The sequence below is a fragment of the Mugil cephalus genome, chromosome 18 (assembly GCF_022458985.1).
Source record: "Mugil cephalus isolate CIBA_MC_2020 chromosome 18, CIBA_Mcephalus_1.1, whole genome shotgun sequence".
Classification (NCBI taxonomy): Eukaryota; Metazoa; Chordata; class Actinopteri; order Mugiliformes; family Mugilidae; genus Mugil; species Mugil cephalus.
In genome coordinates, this window is record NC_061787.1 from 4,056,483 (window position 1) to 4,076,500 (window position 20,018).

At 43.7% G+C, this 20,018-nt stretch overlaps 1 protein-coding gene across 1 annotated transcript in view; it reads right to left on the reverse strand.

Annotated features, from left to right (window-relative positions):
* The window catches only part of myripb (myosin VIIA and Rab interacting protein b), a 123,710-nt gene extending 122,353 nt beyond the window's left edge, over positions 1 to 1,357 (reverse strand). The window contains exon 1 of the mRNA XM_047568455.1: positions 1,198 to 1,357. Coding sequence (XP_047424411.1) covers positions 1,198 to 1,307 — 110 coding nt within the window. The 5' untranslated portion in view covers positions 1,308 to 1,357. The remainder of the gene's footprint in view (positions 1 to 1,197) is intronic.
* Positions 1,358 to 20,018: the final 18,661 nt, after the last annotated feature.

Sequence of the window (20,018 nt, forward strand, 5' to 3'; positions counted from 1 at the left end):
AGTGGATCTATGCTGTAATACGAACGTGCACCAATCAGCCACAACATTAAAACCACTTTTAAGAGGAGAAGTAAATAACATTGACCACATTGTGACAATTCAGTGTAGTGCTGGGAAACTTTTGGACTTGGCATTCATTCATGTGCATGTTACTTAGACATCCTAGACCAGACCCAGACCCCCCCTCCACCCCATAGTAAGGACAAACCTTGATGGCAGCAGCCCATCCTAGTCAGATGGTTTAAGAACAACTCAGAAAAACATGAAGAACAGCACAAAGGTGTTGACCTGGCATCCAAATTCACTAGATCCCAAACTGATCAACTATCCATGGGATGATCCACAGAGGCCCCTCCCCTCAACCCACAGGGGCCGAAGTCCCCCACTAAAAACATCCTGTTTCCAGACACCACAGGACATTCTCAGAAGGCCCATGTCCATACTCTGATGAGTCACAACTGCATTATAGGCACAAGGGAGACCTACACATTATTGAGATACCAGTTATTTTAACCTCCCGAGACCCGGCGTCCTCATATGGGGACACGGTGTTTTAGATTTGTGGCAGTTTATTCTGCTTCATTTAGTCCTGTTGTCTTTGTAAGGAGACACTTGTCTTGTTTGCGAACGGTCAGTATCTTTATTTACTTGTCTAGTTTGATATGACACGCAAATTCAACAAATTAACACCTACTCGTTTGAGGGACTTTTTTTTATTTTGGTTACACATTCTTGACTTAAATTGTAACATACGGTGTAATAATCCCTGTCTCCACATAATTTCTTTATTACTTCCAGTTCAAATATGATGCTTATTTTTTTATACTTCTTGTCTGCTAGTCAGTGCTAGTCAACAAATGCTTGGATCTCAGGAGGTTAAATATTATTCTACTACACAACCATGTTATGCCAGAGTGGACTAATCTAACCTAATGTGCAAACACTTTGCTTTCACGTGCTTTCATCCATTTATTACATTTTTAACCTTTTTTTCCCCCAAACATTTGAACACTGCTCTTCCTAAAATAAAATGATTGACTCAACGCCTCAGACAGCTCTGCGCCACTGTATCGGGTCATTTCTGCTCACGGGCGAACGTCACAACTCCTTATCAGCTCCTCTCAAATCAGCCCGTTCGTGACAAACGTGCGAAAACACTTGAAAGAAGAAGCGCCCGGCAGGACAATCCCATCTCACCTCAGCCTCTCCTCCTCCTTTTTTCTCAGCTTCATGTCCCGCTGGACCACTTTCAGGACGTGCTCGGCCTCGTCGTCCGTCAGGCCCGACAGGTCCAGCTTCCGGCCCATCGTTGCCGCCCTCGCCACACTGAGCTGCTGCTGGTCCGAGACGAAGACGATGAGGAGGAGGAGGGGGAATAGGAGGCGGAGGAAAGACACAGGCGCTGGTGCTCAGGGGGCCGAGGCTGGGACGACCCTGGGGGAAGAGAAACAGGAAAAATAAAGATATATGTAAAATCCGAAGTCATATAAAGTCGTTTGTAAAACATATTGTTTTCAGGATGGAGCTTCATCTCCGAGCAGCAGAGAATCGAATGAGAGTCGGAAAGATTTTTTCTTTGCACTGATGCAGGTCGGCCACAACGTGAAACCTGAACGAGCCCCAGAGGCAGCAAATAATAATTTGAATTTGTTGAAAATGAAACATCTTCTGCCGTCTTCGCCAGAGTAAATATATTCAAAATATTCTGCTGATATTTGTTCGGCCTCTGGCTACTTCAGGCTATGAAACAATAACGCAGCTACAAATAGATCAAGTACAGCAAAAAAAAAAGGAAAAATGCCTCAAATGAATCATGCTTGAAGGATATAATGCTTAAAACATTATTCGGAGTGACATATGTGCCGGCCCATCTGTGAGACTATATTTGAGCTACATGCTAATGTCATCAAGTATTCGCATCACACATTATTTGACCTCCGTGCTCTAATCTCATTTTCTCCGTCTCAAACAACATTGCAGGTACAAGATAAAAGATAATGTTTATGTCCAGGAGGTACGTTTTTTTTTTTGTTTTTTTTTTTTGCAATGCCATCTTGTCTGGTACGTGGCATGGGGTGCTGATCAGCCATAACATTAGAACCACCTTTAACAGGAATTTAAACCATCTTGTGATAATTCAGCGTTCTGCTGGGAAACATTTGGACCTGACATCAATGGCATGGATGTTAGACCAGACCCCCCACCCCCCACCCCCCTCACCCCATAGCAATGACAGTCTATTATGGAAGCAGCCATCCCCAGCAGGATGCAACCACAAAATCTTTGAAGGAACAACTCGAAAAAAAACATGAAGAACAGCACAACCTGGCCTCCAAATTCACTAGATCCCAAACTGCCCCTCCCCTCAAAGCCCCCCTTACTAATAACATTACGCTAACAGACCCCTCAGGACCCCCTCAGAAGACCCATGTCTGTTCTCTGATGAGTCACAGCTGTTTTGGAGGCACAAAGGGAGACCTACACAATACTGGGAAGGGAAGGTGGTCATAATGTTATGCCTGATCGGTGTGTGATCTGCACACATGCAGTTTCAGCACATTGGCGCATATGGTTTCATTTCCTTTGAACAACACTTCCGATCATTTTATAAACACAGACAGTTTGTGTGGTTACTTTGTGGATGGAGATCTGTTTCCCGTTTGCAAATGAATTCGCTTCAAACGACACGTCGCGGCGAATCGAGGGGCGAAATAAAGACGATGACGATGACGAAGAGGCGGGACGGAGGGGGGGCTCAGAGGGACGACAGGCAGGATGGACATGGACGGACGGGAAGCAGGACAGGAGGAGAAGGTCCATTAGCGACAGTGTCTAAACAAGATGGGAGAGCACCAGCAGTGGAGAGAGCCATGATGACTCAGAAGGCCAGACAATTATGTCCGTCCTATTATTGGGCCACTGGCCTCATCGACAGAGCATCTCTCCTCTCGTTCAGCTTATTAGTCATTCCTCCGGTTCATTTCTGGGCCTGTCACCCCAGACTGCTGCTGAACCTCGCGCCACAAGTCACGTTTTTTTTTTATATCCCCAAAGTAAAATAAGCTCATTCTGAAGAGAGAAAGCACACATGTCCGTCAGATGAGTTTCTGAGTCATGTATAACAGTAGAAATATGACACTTCAATCCACAACGCAAACACACACACAGATATACACACAATGGCACATGTGCAAAGTGTGAAAATAAGTTCCACATTCACAGCTTTTGTGGAAAAAAAAAAAAAAAAAAAAAAAAAAAGCTGAAAAATCTCTCAGACTCGGAAATCTGGTACCACGCAGTGTAAACACAGACTGTCACAATACCATTCACAAACGTTCCTCATTCAGACACTGTGATAAGAGATCTAGCCCCAACGCGCCTCTGCAAAGATTTCACGGTCGGAAGGAATCGCGTTTTACACTCAAAATGATAAGATACACACTCTGGCACGTGTGACGCATGCGTTTGTACAGATGCAGATACATGTTCTCTGAAAACATCGCATGGCTTTCCTTTGATCCGTTAACAAAACTACAAATCTCCACATTCTGGGGGTGGAAGATTCTTACTCTCTGCTTTTAACACCTTCAACAAATCCTGTACGTCTCAGGCAATGAATATTTCACCTATGAATATATTACGCCAGCTAAAAATACACGCACTGCGTTTGAGTAAAACATGCTTAACATTTTGTAGTATAATGTTGGGCAGCTGTGATAGAACAGAAGAGGAAGAAGTCCTTCTGGAGAAGGTGGAGACCAGCCAAGACCAGCTGTAAAAACATCTGCACGCATCCAAGTCACTGTGAGGGACTGTCAGCTGTTGATGGACCTTGAGCAGCAACTCAAGTTCCCCCAAACACGTTGTGACCACCACCTTAAGACCAGATGTTGTTCTCTGTCCTGAATCCTCCAAGTAGATCCCTGACCATTTTCCCTGACCAGAGCCTTCAGCGTGTCAGGCATCGATTTATTTAGCCGCCGATGACGTCCAGTATCTTGGGACGGGGAAATTCACCGGAAGATCGTTGATGTTGATGTGCAGCCTCCTTCTCTCTGTTACCAGAGGACGTTTGGTGAAGTTATTAACAGTCCAGAGGATTTGAACCGTTCCTCTACTAACGATGCCTTTTCAGATGAGCGTGCACTGCAGTAATGCTTTAGTTGTATTTCAGCACTGTATATAGTTATATATACGTTAATACTACATAGTTCATGGTCATGGCAGAGGAGAGAAGGAGTAGTTTGTACGACTCCTAGTGTGGTATGGTATGGTAAATGGTATGGTATGGTAAATAGTGTGGTAATGTCAATGGTATGGCCTATGCTATGCTATGCTATGGTAAATGCTATGCTATGGTATGCTATGCCATGCTATGCTATGACATGGCATGGTAAATAGTGTGGTATTGTAAAAAGTTATGGTGTATGCTATGCTATGGTAAATGGTATGCTATGCTATGCTATGCTATGCTATGCTATGGCATGGTAAATGGTGTGGTATGGTAAATGTTATGGTGTATGCTATGCTACACTAAAACGGTAAATGGTATGGTATGGTATGGTATGGTAAATGCTATGCTATGCTATGCTATGCTATTGTATTCTATTCTATTCTATGATAAATGGTATGGTATGGTATCGTATTATATGATAAATGGTATGGTATGGTATGGTATGGTAAATGCTATGCTATGGTAAATGGTATGGTATGGTACTATACAGCAAATGGTATGGTATGGTAAATGCTATGGTATGCTATGCTATGCTATAGTAAATGGTATGGTATGGTATGGTAAATGCTATGCTATGCTATGCTATGCTATGCTATGGTAAATGGTATGGTAAATGCTATGCTATGCTATGGTAAATTGTATGGTAAATGCTATGCTATGCTATGGTAAATGGTATGGTATGGTATGGTATGGTATGGTATGGTATGGTATGGTATGGTAAATGCTATGCTATGCTATGGTAAATGGTAAATGGTAAATGGTAAATGGTATGGTAAATGCTATGCTATGCTATGGTAAATTGTATGGTAAATGCTATGCTATGCTATGGTAAATGGTATGGTATGGTAAATGCTATGCTATGCTATGGTAAATGGTATGGTATGGTATGGTAAATGCTATGCTATGCTATGCTATGGCAAATGGTATGGTATGGTATTATACGGTAAATGGTATGCTATGGTATCGCCTTGAAAAAAAGAGGATAGGAGATTCTCACTTCTTAAATCAGCAGCTGTGATATCAACCTGTCAGCTCTGAAACTAATTACAACACCAATTTGTCTTCAGTCCCCGTTACTCTCCTAATGTATAGAGATGAACGCAGCATGACTGCTCAGCCATTATCGTATAGCCACATGGGACGGCAATTACCAAGGCCTTCTTTTTATAGTGAGTGATGTCAAGGACAGAGATGGAGCATCGTGGAGTGTCTGCATCTGAAGCTTTGATGACGCAAATACTTGGGGGGGGGGGGGGGGGGGGGGGGCGAGCAACAGACACCGGACACGTGGGCGGCTCATTTTCACTTGGGACCGTTTCCAACTCGCAAACATATATATGGACATTGTGTCTCAACTGTCTGGCCTGCAGCATCACCAGCACAGCCGCTCAATAGCACAGAGAAGCTATCGAGGCTGTAAACGGTGGATGGAGAGGAAGAGTGTGGCTATTCCAACAGAGAAAGCCTCTTTAACCGACACCGGGTGGAGAGTGCCTGACCAATCTGCTCAGTGCTCCCTCAGTGTAAATGGCTTGTGGACTAAATTGGAGACTATCTTGGTGAGCGAGAGGCTGAAAGTGATCTATGCACCTTTATCTCCTAGTGGTGTCTTTTAACCTGCAGCACCATGTAGCACACGACACATATCACATCTCATGAAAATACTTATTTTGTGCATATGGTAAAATATGGTAACACATTTTCAATTTATAAAAGCCAATTTCCCAGTTTATGATAAAAACAGCTTTCACGGAGGGTTTGTCAATCTGTATTTACACTCCACGGCCAAACATGTAGCTTTATCCAGACAAATGGATTCTCACTCCCAGCTCTGGAAATATGGTTGGTTGCGACAATAAAATAGGGTTAAAGTTTCATTTTTAAAAGTCAGTTAAAGGGGCCTCATGTAGCGCTGATACTTCTGTGAAAAAAAAAAAAAAAAAAGCTGCATTGTGGATTTTGTATCTCTAGACGGAAGCCGCGTGAAATTGTACAATTCATGGTTTGAGTCAGCATCGGCCGACTTTGGTTAAATCTGCTTGAGGTTAGCGGCTGTGGAGCACACTGGACGCTACTTGCATAACGCTCCTAAATCTGTCCAGGCTGGTGAGCCGAGCCTAGTCGAATTAGGTAATGTTTGTGCTAGGTTTTTGGAAAGAAAGAAAGAAAGAAGAAAACAGCCTCCGTCTGCAGGAAAGCAGTTTGCATTAGACGCCCACTCTAATCTCAACATCTGACTTTTTAAATGCACTGCGAGGAGACACCCAAGCATGTATTCTCTCATTTAAGTCTCATTTAAGTTCTGAATATATGACATTTCATTCATACATTTTAACACCATATATCTACAGCACCATTCAAAACATTCAGGCCGGAGGCAGCCGTATGTAATCCCTCTGCAGGTCCCCATCTCTCCTCATATGAAAACAGGAGGTTAGTTTTTATAATTTTAATTAAAAGAAGGAAATGGAACCATCCTAGTGGACGTTAAAATAAACAGCAGTCAGGTGAAGCTATGCTCTCTGTTCCAAGTTTTAATTTGTTAGATGTGCTAGGGCCAGGTCACATTTTAAAACTGAGATCTTAAGCTGGGCTGCACGTTATCAGCAGCCAATAACGAGGAGGTAATGACAATTTTCATGTCTGAAGTATGAGAATAAACACTGCAGCTCTAAAACCAGAAGTGCACATTTAAGGTGATGAAACAGTTTTGGCTCTATTCCCCCCACACTCCAAATATGGTCACAGGGTCATGTTGGGGTGGAGCTAAGGCATCTCCATTTCCACTACTGTGTTAGCTCAGGCTACCATGCTAGGCTAATGGCTTGTGCTAGCAGTCGGCTAACATGGTGTTCATGCTACTTGTTCTGCCTAAAATGTAATAACTCCTGATAACAGTTGTTCTAGTCTACACGCAGCAGCTTTTTTTTCCTCTTTCCTAAAAAATGCTAAATGTCTCCGTGGATCCTTCGCCAAAATTGACCTGGAAAGTTTGGGGGTTTTTCCTGGTGGTGTCTCTGGACTTTGCACTCGGGTTTGGGGTTTGACAGTAAAATAAAACAGCATCTTTCTGTCGAGGCAGGGTTAAACCGACGGCTTTCATCTTCAGTTTTCCATTTAAGGGTTGACAAAGACATACTCCTTGAGTTTATAAAGCGGTCTGTATCAGTAGTTTAACGCGCTGCGTTGTGGGTTGGTTGCTAGGCTACCCGACGTGCTTGCTTTCTGAACTGAACTGAACTGAACTGAACTGAACCACCAGCTGGGCCACTCGGGCATTGCTTCTGGGCCGCATGTGGCCTGCGGGCCGCCAGTTGAATAGGCCTGCTCTGGTCTGTCTGTCTGTCTGTCTGTCTCGCTAAAAGCCAGGGACAGTTCTCGTCTCGTTCTGCTCTTTTTTTTGCTTACATGGAAACAAAGTTATGTTCCTTAACTTCTTGTTCTTGATGAGTGAGAGGACATTCAATGTAAGCCAATGAGAAACAGCAATTAAACTTCTGCAAAAACTATTCCATTCAATAAAGATCGCCTGTTTTGTTTGGTATAGGTTTGCTAAAACAGATAGATGGAGCATTAGTGGGAAAAGTAGGCCTATATATTGGTCTATATGGCTCAAGGATCAGGTAGGAGAATTTTCCACAATCGCCCAAGGACGTCACAACCACCTTTGTATCTATTTCTATTTCCCATAGACTCGGGGTAGACATACCTGACCCAGCTGATCATCACTTTCTGCTCCTGTTACACAACGTAAAAGCACAAATCTGGTCACTAGCGTCACAGTTTGACTGGCACTACAATGAAGTGTGGCGGTGTAGTACAGGCAGATTACAAGGGCAACGCATTCAGGCAGACTGACACTGTCAGTGCAGAGAGACGGAGAGAATGACTTCAGAGGAAAAAATAGGTCACACGGATACATCTCCTGGGAGGATGAACAGAGTCGAGTATTTTCCTCCAAAAGGACACAGGGTACGTATCAGCGAGTCACGTTTTAATGAAACCGTGGACACGGAGACATCCCCGAAACGTCCCAAAATCACGAAAGCGGCTCTTGCTGCACCGTGTCGCAGAGCGCTCGACTCTGCTGCTGCTGTCCATCACCTCCGAGAGGTGGGCGAGCCGAGGACAAGGCCCGGCTGGAGCGCTGAAAGGGCAGGAGCAGCCAGGCGCTAAATGAACTGCTTGTTTTAGACACTCTCCATTGGATCAGCTTTTCGTCACAGCTAGAGGGAAGGAGATTGAAAACGACTTCGCCGCGTGGACTAAAGGTGAACGCGGTGAACTGACTTTGCAGATCTGCATTTGGTCAGAATGAGCGATGCAATCACAACATGCTAGAGTCCGCCCTACACTGTGCTGCGATCTGACTACAACACACTTTAAAAACGGAGACAAGCCTTTCTTTGTCTCTTTGGTCATTTTTCTTCTTGCAGCCACATGACAGCAGAGACATATGTGCTCATGGTGGTTTTTTTTTTTTCTTAGTACTCGTTATATGACCTCCATTTGTCAGGATGGCAACAAGAGTTTCCAACAGAGAGGTAAGAGAGGCAACAAGAGCTGCAGCGCTACAGTTAAGCTATCGTTTAACGGCGTCAACTCAGGCTACATTTTAATCTCTCGTACTGCTCTGAGCCCAGCGTGAACAGACGCAGCATTAGCGATGAATTTGAGACAATGCAATTCACTTAAGGAGCATCATTTTTACGGTTAGTGCTGATGCCTCGCAGCAAGAAGGTCTGGGTTCGAATCCGACTGGGGCCTTTCTGTGTGGAGTTTGCATGTTTTACCTCTGTCTGTGTGGGTTCTCTCCAAAGACATGCTCGTTAGGTTAACTGGTGATTCTTAATTGAGCGTAGGTGTGAGTGTGTGACTGTGAACGGTTGTGTGCTTCTCTGTACTGGCCTTGAGATAGACTGAAGACCTGTCCAGGATGTACCCCACCTCACAACCCTCCAGAGGGCGGTTACACAAGATGAGATGAGCATCATTTATGCACAAAAGTATTGACCACAAAGAGTATTGTAAGTGCTTGAAAACACAATAAAGGTGCAGATCAATGGTGGAAACCCAATAGAAATGCCTCAGAACTACTTGCATAATATTATACAAGATTTTTATTGTGTTTAACGCATAGACTGTATATAAATATGGACAACGCGTCCCCACTTCCTTGCATTGGCCAAACTGACGCTATTTTCCTGGGATACGGGCGGCGCCATCTTTGCCATCTTGTGACCCGCCCACACGTCCGCCAGACTCACTGGTGAGTTTGTTTAATTAATGCCGCACTCTGCTCTAAATCCACCTGTTGAACTAAATGAAAACTTTAGTGTATTCGACTTTTTTATTTGCAGTCTCCAGCCACCAGGGGGAGCTCTACTCGCTTTGACTTTACAATTGAGAAGCTGTTCCGCCGTCCATCTTTATTTACAGTCTAAGGTTTAACACATAGGAATTTGAATTTTCCAGCCCTGCCACCCTACTGTTGCACATGTTTGAAATAAAAAAATAATATTTGGAACTGTTTATTATTTGAATAGCTTAATATTAAATGCAAAGTTAATCTCTCCATCAGTTTGAGGGTCCTTGGCCTAAAAAAACATTGAAGACCCCTGGTTTAACAGAATTAAATACAAACAGACAACATGGAACTGGCATCTCTTCTTTGTGGTAAATCCCTTCCTTTCTGCGACTGATACAAACCTTGTTTCATTGAAATTAAGGGGAAGAGTTCATCTGCATGACACACTGCAGCCAAACCTGGAATTCATAACTAATTTTTATGAACCAAACACAGGCGGAGAGTTTAAAGTGTCATTAAGATCAAGTCTGTCCAGTGGGAACAGTGAACGTGGCGACATGCTGAGATTACTTTGTGAAAAAGCAACGTTTCACAGATGAGATATTGACCTGACACAGTGGATAAAGCAATAAAATTGATGGCGGCTGAATTCAATTTACCTGGTGCAGTTATCACGCTATCATACATCACTGTCACACAGTCGTGGCTAACCGGGGCACCGGATTGTTAATGTTTTTGCTAGCACGTAGGACTTTAATGCTTTTGAGAAGCTGTGAAATTCATATCGCCAGTTTCTTTTACGTCCAACTTATGTTCCAAACATCAGATATTCTGCTTCACCTGTTCTACATCCAAAACGTGTTACAGTAGAGGGGGGAAATACTACAGTCAGTCAGTTTAGACTTTTCTGACAAGCCAGCATTGTGAATAAGATATCACCACCTCACATAAATCTTAAATTATGCCACAAAAGTCTCATTCCTTTCCCAAATATCATACAGTCGAAAGCCATTAAAACCCTCACAGGGGCCTCTGTATAAATTAGAGCTCTTGAGCATTTGTCGCCGTCTGACATCCACCTGCTGCATCACATCCATCACTATCTGGCCAATTACCACCTTATGCAGAACAAGAGAAGAGGCTGACAAGGTGAGACCGCGCGCACACGCCTCACTCCCAAACACACTTTGACCCGAAAGTGTCGAAACAAAAACACACGCTGATTGAATCTGCAGACTAATTGCACGCTACCAGTCTTCCTTGAGTGAATCTCTCAGGATAGCAGGCTCCCTTGTGTGTGTGTCCGTGATGTGAACAGGTGACAGTCAACGCCACAAAACACAACACAACACGAATAACCTGCACTCCCACACTGAGGGGGCTGCCAGGGGATTTTCAGCTTGCATTCTTGTGAGTTAAAGTTTAAGTTTCGCTCTCACAGAGGCTCGCGGTGGAGACAAAGCGTTGCTTTATATTTCATGGCTTGGCCAAAACAAATAACTCAATCAGATGAGTCACATTGTGCACCACCTGGACCTGGATTTAGTTGTTCTTTCCACCGCATGAACCTGACGGACTCTCCGCCACTAATTCACCTCGCATGCTTTAAAAAAATAAAAATAAAAATAAAAAATCACCGCATTCCTTCCCGTGTGAAACCAGAACCGCGCTCATCCCGCACGGCCACGCCGCAGCTCCGGCTGCATGACAACATCTGTGACACACGGCAGCTTTAGCACCTGCACTGAATCAGCCCAGCATTCTCACACTGAGGCATGCACCGAGCCTGCCAATCACACATCACACACCCGAAGCGGACACCTGACGCTGAGGCTCGTGTTCCCAACCTTCATTAAAGCCTCCGCTCTCTGCGCCAGGGCTGCTGACGTGCGCCTATTCGCGGTGAGTTGACGTGGAGAATCACTTACACGGGATCAGTGGGAGCCGAATGACCGCCAGTCACAGCCTCTTTATTCCAGATAACGGCAAAAAAAAAAAAAAAAAAAAAAAAAAAAGAGACAGAGACGCGGAGGGACGCGCCTCTGCGAGTGTAAACTTCCGCGGCACCTGTCTGTCTGTCTCCCAGACACTTTTGCTTTCTCTTTTTTTTTTTTTTTTTTTTTTTGGCTTGCCTGCACCTCGGCTAGTCGGCTTATTATTCAGCCGCCCCCCCCCAAAGCGGCGAACGCAGGCACCGCTGAATGGGTGATCACGAGGTTTGTATTACACGGAGGAAGGAGGCGGTGGAGGAGGTGGAGGAGGAGGAGGAGGAGGGAGGGAGGGAGGGAGGGCGCACGGCGAGCGAGGTGAGGGATTGGCACCCAACCTTGATTCTTCCTGTATTCGCTGTCTCGCACTGGGATGCGGCTATGATGGAGATATCGTCATCTAGTTGACTCTTATCTAGTTGACTGATATCGACCTCCTCCGTTTTTTCTCTCTGCTCTGGCACCTGGGCATCCTGCACTCCGGTTTGGCACTGACGCTCCTGCAGGAGGAGGAGTAAGGAGGGGAGGAGGAGGAGGGGGAGGAGGCTGCTTCATTCACAAAGCCATTCAGTGTGAAATTAACCTTAGAGAGAGATAAAGCGAGCGAGCAAATGAATCCAACATACAGTATATCTGTCAGGTCTGCCCCCCGGATCAATAATCTGCTTTACTTAAGATTCATATGATAATAAATCAAACACTGTGGAGCATTAAAACACGACGCATCAGAAGGAAAAGCAAACTGGCCATAATGTTGCATAAATACAGAATTATAAAAGTTACTTCTAGTACTTCTAGAGTCGACGTCTGGCAAAGCACCAGTGCTGATGCAGATCAGAAACAGCCCAGACAGGAAAAAAAAAAAAAAAAAAAACCCTGACTGTCTGTTCTCTTTATTAGTGCCCTGGCTTCAAAAATGCTGACAGGAGTCCATTGCAAAAACACTTTCTAATGCCCTGCCCTTTCCTTTTTTTTTCATCCCCCTCAAAAAAAAAAACAAAAAAAAACAAAGAGCTTCTCTAACTTTGCAATCACAGCCTGCATTATTAAGATTATAAATCAAGCCGGGCTGGTGCTTTCCTCAGTCTAAATCTAATTAGGGCTGCATTTTATAGGAGATACTGCCAGGAGTGTGGTTTAAAGTCATACGCGGTGGGCGCCGGAAACCCCCGTTCCCTAAAAATGCTGCGGTTTGTGCAATGATTTCCAAATCATTTAAAGGCTATATTTATTGAAAAACAGTGCAATTTGAGTCCGGCAGCGCATTTCAAAAGCCTCGAAACGGAACGGGGGCATGTTTACCACCGCGTTGCATCACTTCTTCTTTAACAACTCTCTGTGAGCGCGCGGGATCAGAGCGGATAAACTGCTGCAGCTCCCAAAGCAAAAAGTCCCTCATTGTGACTTGATGAGGGATTTCAGCTGCTCAACACTTTGGTTATATTGTTTTTTTGTGTGTTTTATAGTGCAGCAAATGGTTCTGATGTGAGAGCACGGATTCCTTTGCGACAGGTCAATGCTGTTGAAATCTCTGACTGAACTCAGGAAGACTCCTCCCTGGAAAAAGGCGTCCAAAATCTCCATTTATTGTTCTGCATTAATTATGCCCTCACAGATGTGCAGGTGACCCGTTACTAGGAGGATGCACCGTCCAAGTCTGTGACTCCTTTTTTTTTTTTTTTTTTATGAATGATTTTCTTTGCACGACAGGGTTTTGACTCTGGATGCAGTGACAAGGGACAGTGGTCAACGTCCCAGTGTTGCAGAGACAGCTTAAGACACACACACACACTACATACGCCTTGTACCGAATCACTCACAGTGTTGCTGCGGGGGCAGGTCTCTGTAATCAGAGGAATTCATTCATATCAGTTTCTACATACCAGCTGTAGAGTCAATATTTAAGCCTGGAGTGCACACAGGAGTGAAGGTGAGTCGTGCCTCCGGGTCTGGTCTGGTGTAGGTGGGCGCTACACGTCTAAATAGCATGTTTTCAGGTGTTCCTAATCTTTTAGTTTAACTGTCAACATTATCAGCTCCTCTGATTAATCCTGACCTCACAGGTGGCAGCATTCTCTTCTTTTTTTTTTTTTTTACTCCAGACTTGCAATTACACCTCGAAGGTCAACAGGCGGCCATTATTCAAATATTCAACTTGAGCAAATATGAGTGCGCGGCGGATGTTCAGCGGTGCACGTCAAGGCGACCGCGCTCATTACGGTTCAGCGCTCACTGCGCGGAGATTCAAACAACCCGTGTCCAGCTTGTTAAACGGCGGTTCCAGATGCTTCGTCTCCGAGCCTGAATCACAGCAGGCGGGACGAACGCGTCTAACCAATGCATTTTTGCAACTTACAGTCGTCCGTTGACGGGAATGCGAGTCGAGGAGAAAGGAGGGTGAAGACAATCCTGCACTGTGGTGCGCTAAGCAGCTCCCGTAAGAAGCCAGAGGTCACCGTGAGGTTTCGTGTCAGCAGTCCTCCGGTCCCAGGCACATTTCTGCTCCTTAAGTCTGCCGGCCACATATAAAAAGCTTATTAAAGGCTTCATGCTCCAGTACTTTACACTCTGCTGCTGAGTCACTTGCCTTATGACCCCTCATTTACAATCCACAGATCTGAAAGAAGGTGAATAAAAAAATTAAAAAAAAAACGTGGTTTTCTAATTTTGTTTTCTGTCATGACATTAACATTTACGCCTGGTTTAGCTTAGTGAGGTACGCCGTGATAATCCCTTCCAGCTCACAGGTGGGAGGGACAGCCGTGGCCGTGTGAAAACACAATCAGCCGGTCAGCGTGTCGTGCCTTAACCTGTATCAGCAAAGTGTGACAGATTTCCTCAGCGTGCGGGTCCTTGAAGCCGGCCGGGCAGCTGTGATTGCTGAAGTGGGGTGGCTAAGGGGGAGCGGAGCAACAGCTCCGTCCGCGTTCAGTGCTCATGTGTGCACACAGTTCTGACATTTGAGGTTCCTGCAATCTGACTGCAGAGCTCATCATTCCGCCGAATGTGAATAAACGGTGAGTGAATCACGGGCCTCGTTTTAGCTTCCGCGAGTGTTTTGTCTGGAAAAGCGATGATTCTTTTTGGGAAGACGCTAATTTGCACTGTTGCAACTTTTACTGCAACTTTTACGTGGGCAGAAAAACACAAAAAGCAGTCAAATGGGCACCCGGTGGACAAAGTAATGACAAGGCATGAGCAAACCTCAGCCACCAGGGGGCCTCCACAATGCAACCTGCCATCTGAGTCGCTGCCCTAATTATATTATGGACTATGGTGGTGAAGGATGCGATGCTTTATTTGGTTTTATGAGTCAAAAAATAAGGAGTGAATGAAAATATGGCATCAGACAAGAGGTTTGTGTAAGAAATGTATCAATTTAGTTGCCACCAAATATATGTTAATATGTATTTCTACTTTCTGGAGGTGAATTTCATCGACTAGATCAGGGGTCTCAAAATTAAGCAGAGACCCCTGCCTACTACATGTGTTCTTAATTAATCAAAGTTGTTCTAGTGCTATTCATAAATATACATGACTATTATAATTTTGCATTTAATATTAAGCTATTCAAATAATGCACACATTCAAATATTAATTTTCTTATTTCAAACATGTGCAACTATCGTAAACCTAAACATACATGACATAAATATGCATAAACATGGGATTTGACCTGTGGACTGAATGGGCTCTCTTTAAATTTGTGGGAGAGAATTAAAAAAAAAAAGAATATGTATAAGAATATATATATATATATAAAAAGTCCAATCAACCAAAGATTATGTAACTCCCCTGCAGTACCTCCTCAGACCCCCCTGTTTAAGACCTATGGGTTGGATACTCATTCAAAATAAGCAAATCTCTCAATTTAAAAGAGCTGCTGTCATTTTATTTCTAACTTATTTTTACCATCTACGTAGATCAGTGCCCTGACGTCTCTGTACTCAGGAAGGCGGCAGGTGCGTCACATGTTCTTACGGCTTTTCCACCTGCATCACTCGCCACTCGTCACCGTTCACTGATCCAAACATGGAGCCTCGGCCTGCGTCCTCCCGGTCGCAGAGGTAATATCCTGCTCCTGCTTCTTCCAGGCGAGACGGCCCGGGCGGGACCACTTCCTTCTGTCGAAGCAGACAACAGCGGTTGCAGATGCACGGTATAATCACTCTTTGCACTCGCCACAAACCATCGTGACTGCCTCTTTCACAAGGCCTGCGCCGCCAGAAATGTTAATTTAAGGGCGGAAAGGAAACAAAGGCGGCGTCTGCCCGACAATCCCTTTCACGGGAGACATTGTTTTTAATAATCCAGGACATGAAGTACAGATCCGAGCTCCTTCACCTCCTTCACCTTTCGCGTGTGAGTGCGATTCTGCTGTAACTTGAAAACATGTTTGCATACACGTACATAGTCATGACATCCACCGCATGAACACGGTCTCTGTAATTTGAAAACGATTCATTTGAAAAGTATTAAAGACCTGAGACGCTGATACAGACCTACGGGTCAGACTATTGATTTTGCATTAAAGCTCCTGCTTTTAATCCCACAATAATGTGTGTGAGGCTGGTGATTCGCCGATTTCCTTCCTGATCTGATACTCAACAAAACTCGGGCTGGTATCAGCGATACTTTGTGAAAATACACCCTAATGTGTCTGGTAAACCTAAAAAAAAGTAGCGTATTTCAAATCATAGCTTCATAAAGAATAGAAGACATCAGAGTAACTTATTTATTTATTTAAAACTCTGAAGTATACTGAGGTAGTGGCCTCATTTACTATATAGTCGAGCTAATACAACAACAGAGAAACAGAACAGAGACACAATCACACAAAATATGTGAAAATGTTGCTTCAAACACTAAATAATAAGACAATTAACATGAATTATTGTTAATTATAAGAACTACTATAAAATGAAAACATCTTAATTGTGACTCTGTTCTCTCCTCTTCTCTACTCATCATAAATGCCTCGTATTCTGTGTTGTGTTTTAACCTGAGTTTGTGTTTCACAAGGTTTGTTGTGTTGCCACATCCCAACAGTTTAGTTACTTTCCACTGTTCCTACATCACCTCAAACGAACGATCGAAAGTATCGATATCGTGATTTGAGAGTCGATATTAGAGCCTAAAGTCCTGGTATCGGGAGCATCGATATTTCAGCATCGATCCGCACGTCACCAGTTAACACCTCGCTTTTCTGTCTCCTAACACAAAGCGCCACATACACTTCACTCTCCTCTCAGTACGTCCTGGCTGTTCAGGCAGAATCCGGTCGTCTTATTCCGTTCAAACATACATGATGTTCCGATACGCCTTGACGAGGTGGAGGTGAAACATCTGCCTACTCAGCATGACTAATTGCCCATAAGTGGCCATTCCAGCGTTGGAAACAAAGCATCACGAACACCAAACAAACACAGTGAGTCACGGCGCGTATTGTGCTGTAAAGCACTGTGTGGACTGAAGTAAAGAAAGGCTATGGGAAAGAAAAGGGAAGCTTGTTTCATTTTTTTATTTTTTTTTTTCCTTTTGGTAAATAGATAAATGGATTTTTTTTGTCTTTGATAAATGCATTTCCACAGTCCCCCGGGGTGGACGGGCTTCAGTGGCGGAAGGGAGCCATTTAGCCATTTCCCCTGTTACAGCTAATAAGCAAACACTAATTGTCCTCTGGGTTGAGTAATGAGTTATGAGCGGGAGCTGAGGAAAATCACACTTGTAATGGAAAACAACAGCCTTCCCTCTTAGTTACACACGGCTCTTCCATAGCTGGTAGGCGGATGGACGTAGTTTGGCCCAAAGCGCCACACGGGGACATGTTTCTGGACGTCGGGGGGGGGGGGGGGGGGGGGGGACACACCCACGAGGAACAGCTTTCAGGAGGTTTTCATGTGCACTGCGAAATGCTGTAGATTAGCTCTAATACTGCGCGTTAGCCTCCAGTAGCCTCAGACTAATTCGTTTCCCTTCTCCGACATATTGACAGTCTGGTCCGTCTACTTCCAGGCCATATTAGTCACACAGCACAGAAGCCGCCCGCTAACTCCCCTCCTTCCCCGTGTTTATTTCACAAATGTGAAACGAGTAAATTGGCCAGCCGCTCCGCTTCCCCGTTCGCTTGCCAGCAGTTTTCTCCGGCCAAGTTCAGCCACAGCTGCTTACAAAGGAGGTGTGTTTGTTGCTAGCCGCCCAGATACTGTTTCTGTAACAGGTTATCAACACACAGCAGTCACACGGGCGAACCAGCCCCCGGCGCCATTATTATCATTATTATTATTATTATTATTTCAGCAATTATGCAGAATGGAATGGAAATCAACGACACAGCTTTAGCTAATCTCAACTTCTACTCCCAAAATACATAACTTTTACCTTCACAGAGTTCAAACTGCTGTATCAAAGCGCGAACTAGCATCCATCTAAAATAAATACGTGAAAGGAGTCGCTTACAATAACAAACCCACAATGAACCATCACAAACTCTGCAGAGTTTTTGCGAGTTTATTATTTTCAGTTCTCTCTCATTCATAGAACACAGTTAGCAGCTAAAACGCAGCATTTAGCGATTCCTGTTGTGTTACTTTACTCACGAGTCGGTGGAGACCAACGCAGAGCTAAAAGGAAGATGAATAATAATAAGGTGACAGGAAGTGAATATATAAATCATTGAGCTATTAAAAGAGAGGAGGTATAAAATAAGTTGGTACTTCCACCACTTTTCAGACATGTAGACGATGGAATATTTAATCTGTTACTTTATTGTTTATTTTTGTTGTTCTGTTTAAATGTTTGAAATAAATAAAACTAAACTAAGTATATTTATATATTATAAACTTCTTCCTAGTAAAATAGCCATATATACCTTAAGCATGTTAGACAGCATATAATTAAAAATGCTCAATATGTAACTGAGCAGCGGCGGAGCTACGCGTGGCCCTGATCACTCACCGGCCACAACCACGGCTGCGGGATAATTTGACATAATGTGGTGCAGAACATCAGGTTCGCATTTCACTGCAGCAAACTTTACAAACTTTTCACTGGAGGAAAGAAATGAATACGGTAGGTAAGTTTTCCATGATTACTTTGGTTGTTCCAGTCAAGTTTTCTCACTTTGTTGACTTTGAAAGTTATAATAAAGATAATAATTTTTTTTTTATATATATATTTAGTCAGTAGTTTTCACTTCCATCTCTATTAAAGACAAAAACATTATTTCAAAATTACAAAACAAGTGCAAAAAAAGTGTCTGGCTGCTGCTTGAACATCACTGAGTTGTTAATGAATAATTAATAAAAATAGTTAAAGAAAAAAACAGCAGCTAAATGTTGATTTTAACTCCTAACAGGCTGTGAACTAACATGAAACAAACTGTTAAAGGGATTTGTTTTAATGAGTACAGCCTTTGGAGACGGGCGAAGAAGTTTAACAAAATTTACTGGACTTTTCTTCATTGTGTTCACAGAGTAAAATGTTCATCGCCTTAGTCATGTACATAAATGTATACATTTATTTACGACTTCATGATGATTTTGTTTTGGGGGAAACAAGACACTAAAGAAGAAACTGAATGTATCAATCTATTAATAATTATATTTAACGATTTAAATGGTGACACGTTTCTGTTATAAGGTCACACTAAGACAATAAATAAAAACAACTACAGTAACAGTTATGAGAATTAAAAAATGTCTGTAACTGAGGAAATAGAAGACACTGAGCTCAACATATAGGTTTTAGTTTTCATGTTTTATAGGTTTTTACCTATTTGTAGAACCAGCTTTTTAGTTTTTGATTATTAGGCACAGTAACGTTTATGTTTTTATATGCACATATAGTAACAGAATACCAAGCGTCAACATAAAGATCTAACAGGATGGGAAAAAAAAAACACCTCATCATAGTCTGTATATGCTCTCTGGTGGAATAATGTGGTTTTACATTCAATTTATTCCACATGTTCACAAAGACAAAAGGAAAAATGTCAGGTCCTCCCTACCTCGGAGCCCTGCGTCCAGAGAAAAGGCTGTTATTACGGGTGAAAATACACAGTGATGTCAGCCGTAATCTAATTATGACATTCTGTACTGCGTGTAGCGATAATGCATGTGTGTCTGCAGGCGTACGAGGCGCCCGGTGCCGTTGTTTGAGTCCGACTCCCAGCTGCCATGGCAACCGGGACAGAGAGAGGATGGGATGTAAATGGGAGATAGTGAGAGGGCATGACCTGTACTCGCTCTGACGCTCTCTCGTGATGTCGTGTTTAGTATTCTGGCTGAATGAGCAATGATCGGTGCACTGCGATGACTGGATACGGTGACTGGGAAATGTGGGTTTTAATTAGCACTTCCTACTTTCGGGATGAGCCGTGCACTGCGGAGTGGTCTGCAGGGGGGGGCGGGGAGAGGCTGACTCTGGTCTGAGCTGTCCTCTCGAGTCCGACCCCACCTTCAGTGGCACCTTCATCATCCTCACTGTG